Source organism: Lipotes vexillifer, unplaced genomic scaffold, assembly GCF_000442215.2.
Source record: "Lipotes vexillifer unplaced genomic scaffold, Lipotes_vexillifer_v1.1 scaffold335, whole genome shotgun sequence".
Lineage (NCBI taxonomy): Eukaryota > Metazoa > Chordata > Mammalia > Artiodactyla > Lipotidae > Lipotes > Lipotes vexillifer.
In genome coordinates, this window is record NW_006781329.1 from 253950 (window position 1) to 266920 (window position 12971).

General features: G+C 33.8%; 1 protein-coding gene across 1 annotated transcript in view; it reads right to left on the reverse strand.

Moving 5' to 3' along the window:
* The window catches only part of EPC2 (enhancer of polycomb 2), a 109634-nt gene that overhangs the window by 11983 nt on the left and 84680 nt on the right, over positions 1–12971 (reverse strand). The window contains exons 5-10 of the mRNA XM_007454549.1: positions 11359–11507; positions 10237–10369; positions 7660–7851; positions 4304–4393; positions 2573–2718; positions 2120–2463 (exon numbers count right to left, since the gene is read on the reverse strand). Coding sequence (XP_007454611.1) covers positions 2120–2463; positions 2573–2718; positions 4304–4393; positions 7660–7851; positions 10237–10369; positions 11359–11507 — 1054 coding nt within the window. The remainder of the gene's footprint in view (positions 1–2119; positions 2464–2572; positions 2719–4303; positions 4394–7659; positions 7852–10236; positions 10370–11358; positions 11508–12971) is intronic.

Here is a 12971-nt window from a genome sequence, read left to right on the forward strand (position 1 = left end):
AAAAAAAAAAAAAAAAAAAAAAAAAAAAAAAAGACTTGTTTCATTATGAATTTATACACCGTGCCTAATATTTTGAAACAAAAGAAATTTGTTAAAAACAAAACACCTTGTGGCCTCAATGACTAGAGGGTCATAGTTAGCAGAGAAAAAAACTTGAACAAAATCCTTTACTCTAGTAATAAATAATTAAATACATATTTGAAAGACCTGACTCTAAAACATTGATTCTAACGTAGCTTAGCTGTTGCTTAAACCTTGAACTTTTTTAAGGGAAGAAAGAAATGGTACTAAGTTGAGACACAGTACCATTACATAACACACATAAACATAAGGCAGGAAAAATTACACAGACCAAAACTACTATTTTTTTTCTGATGGTAGGGGAAAGGCAAAAATAAAAAAAAGTCTTATTATCTACGATGTTAGCATTGCATATTTGTGATTTAAGTTCCCTGAGAAGTGCATGCATGCCTAAAATAATACTTTAAATGCTTATTTTATGCTGATATATGGTAGTGTCATAAAATTCTAGAACTGACTGTATGGAATTATTTATGTTACATTCTGAATCCATACATATAGAGTACTGATGATACAATAACATGTGCAACAAACATTTTCTGGAAAACAGTCGAGTCACATAGATCTGGAGTGTAGGAATGTACAGTAGAAAGCTGCAAATATTTGGCCATATTCAACTTAAGAAGGAACATATTAAAATCACTTTTTTGTTATGGTATTCATTGGTAGAGAAAAACTTCAATCTATGGTCAAATTTAATTATAAATGCCTATATATGATGTTTTTAAACTCACTTTTTGGCAAAAACTATTGTGAGTAATTTTTGGTACAAGAATTCCAGTTAAGTTAAATAATTTGAACAATGTCTTAGAGTTGGCTCAAAAAAAGATTTGACCTAATATTCGTCAACTTCCTACTATTTTTAGATTTCTAAGAATCCTGCAACCTGAAGTCATAATAGGTATTTATCCATTTGAGCTTCAAAAGGTCATTAAACTTCACAGACTCATTAACTTTATATAACGGGATGCCATTTTCCTTACCTAAATTCGTTTGGGAGAAAATTAACCAACTAATTTGGAGAAATGATATGCCACCTTCCAATCATTCAAACAAATCCAATTTTCCATAACAACCTTTAAATAGATAAATGTCTAAGTCAAGTTTGAAAATAAACAGTTCAGTAATTAAGAAAGACGGAACACTATTCAGACCAAATGTCAACCTAAAATGATTTAAAATCACTTTGAAGATGTTTAACATCACAATTTTGCATATACTAAAATGCACCATCTAGGAAATAATTTAGAAATATATACATTTTAGAGAAAGAAAGAATATCAACAGTACAAGTCAAGCCACATCTAGCTTTGCCTCTGGATACCACGCATTTTTTTTGCAATGTATACATTACAAAGACATTTATAAATTATACATACTTGCATACATGTGATAAAGAGAAGACTATCCACAGAAGAAAACAAATCAAAATTACATTTTAGATCCTCTAGATGTTATACATTATTTTACAATGCCTATGTATATTAATTTGAATACAATGTCTCTTAAGAGGAAAAAAACTTTCCAATCTCAATTAGAGAGGTAAGTTATCAGACCAAAATTACAACTATTCATAGGGAACCTCTTTAAAAATCATTTTTCAGAAAGAAAACTTTTAATGGTACTCCTGAGAAACAATGCTTGCATTTAAGCAAAGTTAATATAATAAAATGAAAATTTTCTTTAACAAAAGCAGAGAGTATTGTGCTATGATGATCTGACTGCAGCTTATAACCACTTTGCCCATAGGGAATTCCCTATGCATTGTGCCTACACATTCACCATACCAGGCACACACATTCAAAATACAAGCCAGTGGTTTTATAGGTATCAGTTAGGACATTTTGGTTAAAATGTGAACTACAATAATAGAATTTAGTTTCTTAGGTTGGAAAAAAAATGTAATAGGTTAAGATAAAGTTCCTTTCCTCGGTAGGTTCATGAAAATAAACCTTCAAAATTCACCCTGAGAGCCTATTTAGTGGATAATGAAATATTAAGGAGAAGAGGATATACTTTTAACAAAGTGACAACTTACCTGATATACCATTCTTGCTGGTGTTCAATAAAGCTACAGATGCTGCAGAAACTCTTTTATTGTTCACAGTCTGCCCTGGTTTTCTTGAGGTACATTCTTCACTATCACTGTCCTGTAAATTTAGTAGCCTTGGCTGGAAACACTGTAGTCGACATGATCTGATATTGCTTAATATTTCAGAAAGGGACAGTCTATTTTCACAATGTTTACTGGAAGCATTGGTCCGAGAGAAATTAGAAGAAAAGTCTATAGTTTGGGAAGCGCTTGAAAAACCATTCAGCATTTCAGGGTCTATCTGTTTCAGGACTGGGTCATGTTCTGTGGATATCCGGTCCATTATGACCCTGAAAAGCAATATAAAGCCAAATATTACCTAGAAGAACTTAACAACATTTTCTTTATATCCTCCCTTCCAGCTTGTAAACAAAAACCAGGTCAAAACAAATAGTTTACCTTCCACCTCTGCCAATTCGCCTCCTTGCAAATCCTATACATCTTCTCGGGACTGTGAGCATTGTAAGGCAATGCCTGTATCTCAACTTATCCAAATCTACCAATTCTGAATTTTCAAACGAATGGTTAGTTTGGTCCAAACGAGGCTGCAAAAAAAATAAAAAAATAAAAATAAAATAAAATAAAAAACTCATGGAATGATTCTGAAATGAAGAAAAGTTAAATCATGATAAAAATAAAGTAACTACAGCATTAGCAGAGCAATTAAAATTTAGATATAAGGGCTTCCCTGGTGGCGCAGCGGTTGAGAATCTGCCTGCTAATGCAGGGGACACGGGTTCGAGCCCTGGTCTGGGAGGATCCCACATGCCACGGAGCAACTAGGCCCGTGAGCCACAACTACTGAGCCTGCGCATCTGGAGCCTGTGCTCCACAACAAGAGAGGCCGCGATAGTGAGAGGCCCGCGCACCGCGATGAAGAGTGGCCCCCACTTGCCACAGCTAGAGGAAGCCCTCGCACAGAAACGAAGACCCAACACAGCAAAAATAAATAAAATTAAAAAAAAAAAAAATTTAGATATAAAACTTTAAAATTAGGGTTTAAATATTAACCAGGTAAAATTCTACAAAACTGACTTAAAAGTTCACTCACCAAAATAACTCAAACTAAATTTAGTTTATGACTACAAGACAATATTATATTTTAAAAGAAATATATCTTTAAAGAATAATGTGGCTTTTAACATTTATGTAGAAAAGTAGAGATAATGAAGTTAGTAATTTATAGACTTCCTACAGAGATAAACTAGAAGGAAATTTTTTGGAGTAAAAATTGCACTTCAAGAAGGTATGCATGGGTCAAATTCATACTTCCTCTTTACTTGTAAGAACATACAGTCCATCTCTTTGCTTTCCTATTTCTTCTAGCATTCTATTTTTCTATGTTACCACTTTCTGTCTCCTTTTTCTCAAACACATAACTTATAAACAACTCTCTACACCTCTCCTACATTAAATACACACACACACACACACACACACACACACACACACACACACACACCGCTGAAAAAGCTATAAGTGTATATGTTTACCATAATGCAACAAGACAAAAGGTCTCCAAAAGCCATATATGAGAGCCATCCTCACTACTCCATCGTTACACCTTACTTGAAACCTTAGCATCTGGAAGTGAGGGTCATTCCTTGATATAATATGCACCAAAAGTTGACTTAACAGCACAAAGCATTTTCTAAGTGGGATAAAAAGTTATGAATATAATTATTTGACAATATATTGCCATGGGGGAGGTTTAAAAATGATTCCTTTATGTTTGATACTTACTGGGTTTGTATGGAAAAGATGGGCTTGCCCAAAAGTAAATTTCAATAAACACTCATCATCCATCTAGGGTTCCAATAGAGATTCTGGGCTCACCTAACTCCAGCAATGACATAGTGAGTAGCTGTCGTAACTGCTGAAGTTATAGTTAAAGCCCAAAGTGAGCTAGACTTCTAAAATTTGAACAGTTATCAATTTCCAAATAAAGGGTTCTGATCTCCTTTGAAAGGACTCAGTACCTTCGAGCATCTTTTACTGGTATCTGCATAGGGGATATTAAATAAAAAATGCTGACTGACTTCCCATTTTTAGATCAAGACTAAGTCACCTTGACATGAGTTACCTGTTAATTCCAGTTCACAAAAACACCACAAAAAATAAAGTTCTTACAGCATAATACTGGCATCCTGCCCGCCTCCTGAAAGCACAGGGACCATCAGGATCATTTTCTTCTTCGGGTTCTGATACTGGGGACGGTACCTAGAAAAAGAGGCATGAAGCATTCCATTTAGGAGTTATCAAAAGTCAACAATCTTTGTAATGGTCTAAAATTAGAATCTGATCACAAACAGTGAATCACTCCTATATTACATACAGTAAGCAGTGAATTCCCCAAAACACTGAAAGATTAGCAAAATTTTTCTATGGTTAAAAATCATTATTCTTAATGGACTGGTTCTTGCAGGTAAGTTCACATGGTATTATTGCTTAACTGTTTCTGAACATGCAAGGGTTATAGGCTTAAAAAGAATTAGTATGGTTTTTATATATCCCATTTACATTTTGTAAATATTATATGTGGCCATAAATACTTTGTAATAATAGTTATGCTTCACCTATAAGTAGAGATGTTTTTACACAATAACTTTATTTCTCTATAATAAAGCCCAAAACTAGGAAGATAAAAAAGGTTTATGAATAGCCTCCCATCCCCAAAAGCCAAAAAGGTCATACATTTCACTCAAAGGGAGTCTCTTATTTCCCCTCATTTTTATAAATCACTTTTTAAATTTAGCAGATCAGAAGCAGAGAATCAGAAGAGGAAAGAGGACCTGCTAAAAGGTAAGCAGACTGGCTGCAGAGAGAAGTACTAAGCCCACCACCTGACAGCAAAAGAAAAGACTTTCAAAAAGCTGTCACATATTAAAAAGCATAGGACCAAGTGATACTAGGTCAAATATCCCTACATAATCTAAGTGGACCTCTAGGGCAGCACTGATATATTATACAACAGCAAACTTTATAAATGTCATCAAAAACAGATTAAATGAAATACAAATATACTCTGATATGGCAGGGAAATAATATGGTCTAGATAAATTTCTACCCATAATGGTTAAAATTAAAAAAAAAAAGTTTTAGTACTTAAGTTTCAGTTGTCTCACAATTTCACTTTGGAGTACATCTCTTTTTCTGACAACGCTGACTCAACCATATTTACTTGCAAATTACCTCACGAATCCCTCTCTTCCTATTTTGAGAGGAAAAATGCTTTCTCCACATTATTTCCAAACTGTGGTAATTACCACTGAGCAGGGTCATCCAGGGGAGAAAGGCATTTGTTTGAGGTTCCAATATACCTCCACCAACACTATGGGGGAGACACAGAAATAGTAAGCTGGGGCTAATTCTTCTTCCTGGGGAACCAAACCCAAACCTGAAATTTGAAAGGAAATCCCAAATGTGAATTTTACACTTTGATTCCTTTACAAATCGTCTACCTCTTTTAAAATATATACAGGAAATGTCACAAAGCCTCAGAAATTTTTTGCATCCCTTCCTCCTGACTACCCCAGGAGGGGATTCCAGGATTTGGTCTGAGACATAGGAAGACAGAGCTGATGTTAGGAGAATCAGAAGCATGATCGAGAAGAGACTGGGTTTTTATTCTGCTCTGCTGCAAATCAGTTGGAGAAGTCTGGTTAAAATGCTTGTTCTCTTAAGGCTCCCTATTCCTTTGTTCTTGTTTATTGGACAAAGAAGCAGCATATATTATTTTAATTATCTTTTTAGCAATAAAATCCTGATTTTGTAAGAACTACATTCTAAATAGCTGCCTCACTGAATAATGTCCAACACATGCCTACCTACAGTTTAGCAACAGGGGGATACCATTATAAAAATTAATGTTGTCAAAGACCTAGTATAAGGACTCAGAGGAACCTAAAAGTTTTGAAATGCAATTTCATGTGGGAATGGGGACTATATGAATAAACATATGAATTTAGAACAGAAATGAAGATCCCTTAATAGATGAGGAGTATATGACTAGTATGCTGAGTGTGTCTATCAGGATGGATGGACTGATTCTAGCAATAAGGGAAAAGTTTCTACTGGACATAGTATCCCCCTGGCATCATTCTTAAAGGGCTGGGAGTGTATAGCAAAACTTTACTGGCTTTTATAAATGCATTTATCTAACTATGTCATTTCTTACTTAAAATTATTTTAAGAACTTCCCAGTATATACAATGTCGATAGAGGCCATTTGCCATCTGACTACTACTCCAGGCATCATTCCGTTCACCTCTCTTCCCCTTTGTGTTTTATGCTCCAGCAATGCCAAACTGCTAGCAGTTCCCTCTAATATGCTGTTTTCTCTGCCTTGAGCCCTTCCCTACATCTTCTACCTGGGAAAGACCTACTGTTTGTTCTCTCATTCCTTCAAATGTCATCTAATCAATGTCCCATGACTATTCAAAGCCCTGCCTGAGTCTAACTACATGATCCTCTGACAATTTTAATAAATGATTTCATTTAAGTGCTTTTTAAGGGCATACGAAATTAAACACATTTTTGTGCATTTGTTACAACGCGTATGAATGCTAAAATATTATCTGGGGTAGAAAAACTAAATCATCTACCAAAGAATAAAAACTAATATAATCTAGCCAAAGGGGACAAGTTTTATGTAAACTCCAGATTTTAAATAGTTACAACAACAAGGTGTTTTATGAACTGTCTTGCTTCCAAACATATCTGTCAGGTTGGTTAAAAAAAAAATGTTTTTTAAATCAAGTAAGTCAAAATGTTAAAATATGATAAAACTTGACACAGTACTCTCTTTAGGTTGCCTACAACATACGGAAAAGAAAAAAAGGGCATTGCTAGATCAGGTGCTAAACAATATATGTTTTAAATTGATCCTTTAATATATAAAATAAGGTCTTGTTTTAAAGATAGCACATATGAAACAAAAATTAAGATTTTTAAACTGCAAACATTTTGCTATAAAACTGTTGTAATATAACCAAATAATTATTTTCACAAGTTAAAACTTGAACCAGTTCTAAATTTTCTTTAGAATCAAATAGTTATTGCCAAACAAATTAGCAGAATTTACATTAAAAGTTGTAAAATACAATGCTGGTGGAATTATTGTTGGTGAATATTTACAATGATGTATTAAATGTCTTAAAATATTTATAATCTTTAGTTCAGGAATTCCATTTCTAATAATCTATTTTAAATACAGAGGGAAGAGGCAGAGATGCTAATTTTTATAAAAGGGAAAGCTGAAAACCACCTAAATGCTTCACAACAGAATAAACTTTATTCAACTGACAGAAAATAACAGAAGCAAATACCATTTCAGTAACTAACATAAATAACGTGGAAACTGTTTATGTCATAACGTTAGGTGAAGAAAGCAAGAATCAAAACTCTAAGATGTCAATTATGTTTTAAAATATAGCAATATAAAAGAGTAGAAGAAAATGTCTTTAAAATAGTTTTAAAACAAGCACCTGTGGAAATTCATCTTCATCTGAGCTGTGAAAGTCATACTGCTTAATGTCACTCTTATTGATCACAGGCAGTGTCTCAGGAGCGGGTTGCTGAGACGCTAGCAAAGCCTCTGCTTTAGGCTTCTTTGGGTACTTCTTCTTTTGACGAACCACATCAGAAGCCTCTTCTTTCAAAGACAAATGATGCGGGTGCTGTTTACATGACGATTTTTCCCCCAAAAGGAAGAAATGAAAATCATTTTAGAAAGCACGAAAAACTATACTGCTCTTTAAAAAACATACATTTTTACCCCAGAGGTGATTTTACTTTCTGGTTTTAATATGCAAAAATTATTATGTGACCATAAACTGAAAAATGTTTTGCTTTCACAAATTACAGTGAAAAATAATTATGACACTTAAATTTACTTTTTACATTGTTATCATACTTTAAGATGTTAATGATTTTTAAAAATTGTTCTATTATGCAATCTAGCATTTTAAAAGTATTTAAATTATATTTTAATTTAATTTAAATCTAATGATGAAAATTAACAACTATTTTTATTTTTAAAATGACTTGAATTAGATTATAAATTCATAAATTCATTTCTATGCTCATTTCCAATTTTTAAAAATGTCTACATGTGGGGTAACTTTTTTGAGACAGATAAGCTTATTAATTAGGAAAAAAACTTCACTTTTTCAAATGAATAATTACTGCCTCAACTGAACAATAATCAAACTGTTCTCAGGTACCCCAGAGTTCAATGGTGGTATGTGAGAGGCCATCTGGCAAAGAGACTAACTGATGGGGTGGGTTCTAGCACCCACCTCTCCTCAACAGAGCAGCTCTGTTTCTGTTTTAACATATTGCCATTCTTTTTTTTTTGCAGTACGCAGGCCTCTCACTGCCGTGGCCTCTCCCGTTGCAGAGCACAGGCTCCAGATGTGCAGGCTCAGCGGCCATGGTTCACAGGCCCAGCTGCTCCGCGGCATGTGGGATCCTCCCGGACCGGGGCACGAACCCATGTCCCCTGCATCGGCAGGCGGACTCTCAACCACTGAGCCACCAGGGAAGCCCTTGGCATTCTTTTAATAAATAGAGATCTACTACTTTAAAAAGTTTGAAAATGACTGTTCTAAGCATCAAAGTACAAGCAATATGAAAGTGTAAAAATATTGAGGAAGTTATACCTTTCCCTGTGTAGCTCAGATTTTTGTAAAAACTACTTTAGGGTCAAAAATGTTACACATGATGATAATGTTGCTTAAATGCCAAGTTACTGAGATATAAATGGTTTCATACAATGGATGTAGCTATGACATCAAAAAGAAACCCTCAACTTCTCAGAAACTACTTATATTTTAAGGTGGGATGTGTGACAAAGGAAATATAGTTAACTATGTGAAATAGGGTAGAGCAACAATGGATGCAACCATATTTCTAAAATTAATATTTAAATAGGGTGGGTGTTTAATCTTAAAGATGATCTAAAATAAGAATCAATATATAACAAGGGCTGATTCTGTCAGTAATTTGGGGTTGAGATTTTCATATTCTACGCCTACCAATAATATGCCTTGGAAAAGCACTGATTTATATAAAAAGGATTTTTTAAAATAATGTACAAAATGACATTTATTGTATTGTTTATGGCGAAGCAAGTGTGATTTAAAGGGTAGGTGGGCTAGATGCCTGTGATTAATAAGAAAGAACGTTGCTGTTTGAATTGCTATGAGTTGAATAATGGAGGAGTCTTCCTGCTCCACATTCTTCCTTGACCTTTAGGAATGAACTCATGAAAAGTGAGGATTGTGCACATTTTTAAAAGATGAATTTTCCACAAACACCCTAAGTCACTTTTAAAATCTTGCTACACAGTACAGCTCTACTGGCTAAATGCTCAGCCAACAACCTGTTTCTTTTTAAAATCTAAGCTCCTTAAAGGTTTTATTAATTTTTGTATTTCTCAACTGAATACTTTAATATTCACTTGGAACAGTGAATAATGAATAAATATAATTCTTCAGTCTAAGAAACTAAAGTAATTACTAGTGCTCTTTATTAGGAAGAAACTGTGATCCAGAAGTTATAGGACTTTTTCAAGTCAAGATAGATAGCAACTGATAAATGCTGGTTATGGCAATGGTGATGACAAAAAGAATAACTAACTTCCAATAGTCTCAATGAGGAAAGCTTTAATTTTAGATTTTGATGCCTGCCACTATGATGCAGGATTTGCTAAGCCTCGTGATAATAACTAAGCTTTAATTACCCATATTCTATAAAGAAGCAGACAGCATAGTTGAAAGCACACTGTCTTTGATGTTAGACCTAGACTCAAATTTTGAATCTGCCACTTAACAACTTTATGATCTGGAAGTCACACAGAGGTAAAAATCTATCTCAAAGGGAAGTTATAAGGATTAATGAATCAACGTGTGTATAAAAAATCCTAGCAAAGTGCTTGGCAAAAAGTAGGAACTCAAGCATGTTAATAACTTTCTTCCTTAACCAAACTATTATAAGACAACTTCAGAAAACAACTGTCTGATCAATACTACCATACATGCTTCTCCCCAGAAGATATTCACCTTAGTTTTACATTCTTGGACTTTGTGATGATTTCCATTATGATGAGTTGCTGGAGTGGCATATAACTCTTTTTCTGATCTACTGATCTTCACTTCATTAAGGATTTCACCACCATAGTCTCCCAAATGATATCTTGAAAAGGAAATAATATATAAGAAAATGTTACAGTTTAAAAATCAAAAAGAAATAAAAAACCAATGATACCTCATTTACTTGGAACACAACTAATCAAACAGAGCCAACAATTAATCAGATTATTCTTTTTTTTTTTGTGGTACGCGGGCCTCTCACTGTTGTTGCCTCTCCCATCGCGGAGTGGACGCGCAGGCTCAGCGGCCATGGCTCACGGGCCCAGCCGCTCCGCAGTGTGTGGGATCTTCCCGGACCGGGGCACGAACCCGTGTCCCCTGCATCGGCAGGCGGACTCTCAACCACTGCACCACCAGGGAAGCCCAATCAGATTATTCTTAAGAGAGAAAACTTACGGGAATAAAGAAGCCCATATTTGGGATTTAGTAAAAACAAAACCATCCCCCACCCCCACCCACCTAATCTCTAAGGGACACAGAAGACGGAATCCTCATATATTTTATATTTTCAAGCACTAGGAAGTGATGTTTAGAATGCTTACCTCAGCAAACACACAAAATTTTGTTAGGTTTAGCACAGTCTACTTAATTATGTAGGAAAAGGATGATTACATCAGAGAATACATTTTCAAAATGCAATGAAACAAGTATTTCCTAACTAATCAGAAAATAAAATCAAATAAACATTTATATCTCTCAAATAATATCTTTCAAATAATAGAAACTTTAATAGAGAATTGGACAAAATGATCTCTAACTTCTTTTCTAAATACAACTCAATGATTCTGCAACAACAACAAAAAATTACATATAACAGAGGATCTACACTACACACAAAAATATCCCCCAAATTTGCAACCCAAACTTGTAACTTAATCGGATTTTTAAAACAAAAAAGTAGTAATCACAATTTTCAAAAAATGTAGATTTTGTTATATAATCAATTTCAGTTGTTATAAAGCTTAAATTTGGTTACATTTTGTCTATCATTTGACTAAAGCTGTTACTGGTTTGTAATAGTAGCAATGTTACCTTTTTTCCACAACTTCTAATGTTAAGTGCAATAATTCTCGTTTTGTTTTCTCTCTTCTTTTAATCATTTCCAAAATTGTTATGGCTCTACTAAACTCTCGTCTCAGTTTCAACATCTTTTCATAAGAGGCTTCATCATTCTTACGATTCTATTGAAAATAACAAGTTTAGAAGAATAAATCCAATTGTCCACATTTCCAGCTTCATTCAACAAAATCTTATCAGACCCAAATTCATTCTATAAAAGCAAAATGTTAAAAAATCATCTAAAAAGCAACTACATTAAGAGAACCTATTTAACTCTGAAAATAGAAGTATAAGCAAATATCTCAATAAATATTAAAAAAAATGTTGCCAGCTATTGAAAAGATGGAATGATATAGAAGGGGTAATTCCAATGTAAACAAAATTTTTAAAGTCTGTCTGAAACAAAACCTACTATATCAGAAAAATGAAGTCTTTTCATATTGTTACAAGGTATTTTGCAATGACAGAAACAGTTGTCAAATCAAGGTTACCTAAAAATAGCTAAAATGAGAGGCTTATTTGGGGGCTGGACAGTTCAATACACTACAGTGTAAACATTCATAATGACAGGCAAAGCTTCACTTCAGAAACTCAGATATAAAACTGATTATAGGATATAAAGGATCTCAAGGAATCGAATGATCATGCTTCAGTGTAGTAACACCTCATTGCAGAGTAGAAAAGACATCCAGTGAAAAGTCTGAATTTCATTAGAAGTTCTTACTTTGAACTGTAAGAAGTAACTTGAACTAACTCACAGGTGAAAGTCCTATCATAACTAGAGAAGGCTCAATTGTAATTAGGAGCATCATTTGCATATAAAAGTAACTGTTAATAAAAAAAGTTTGTTCAATCAAATATCCACAGAATACTTACTTTATATTAGGCATGGAACTATTTGTTTTAAAATAGACCACTACCACCCCTCATTCTATATGTCTAGACAGACTGCATTTAAGCAAGCTTTCCATACCTGACTTAATAAAGCAATATGACATTAGAAAGAACACAAAGAAAGCCAGGTTTCATACTGGAGGATTATAAAAGAGAAAATAAAACTTGAGAAAGATTCAAAGTTTTCCTTTTTTCCTTTTGTGTATAGTTACTTGTATTTGAAAATTAACCATCACCTATAAAACATTACCTAAACTAAGTCCCATTAAGGTAGTGCATACCAAATATTAAAAAACACTATGTTAATAAATCATCCTTTTATCTTATCCAAAGGAAATCAATCTTTTTTCCCCTTCAGCAGTACTATGTGAGAAAAGGCAAAAATCTAAAGCATGGTATTAAGCAAATATTTTTTTGTAACCAGGCAGCAATAATACCTTCCGAATGAAAAAAAAACTAACATTACCAAGAGCAAATATTAAAAGTGCTCACTCTGTACAAAGAATTGCACATGTCCCCTATGCTCAAAAGGCTTAAAGTCTAATAAGAATGAGAGATATACAGATTCAAAAGATGAATAATAATAGCAGCTGAACCAAAAGTGCACCAGAACCTTTTAAAATTGTCCTCCTTTTCACTAAGGGTTCCTCTTGGACTGTATGCTTCTCTCCTTTCTTACTCATTCATTTCCC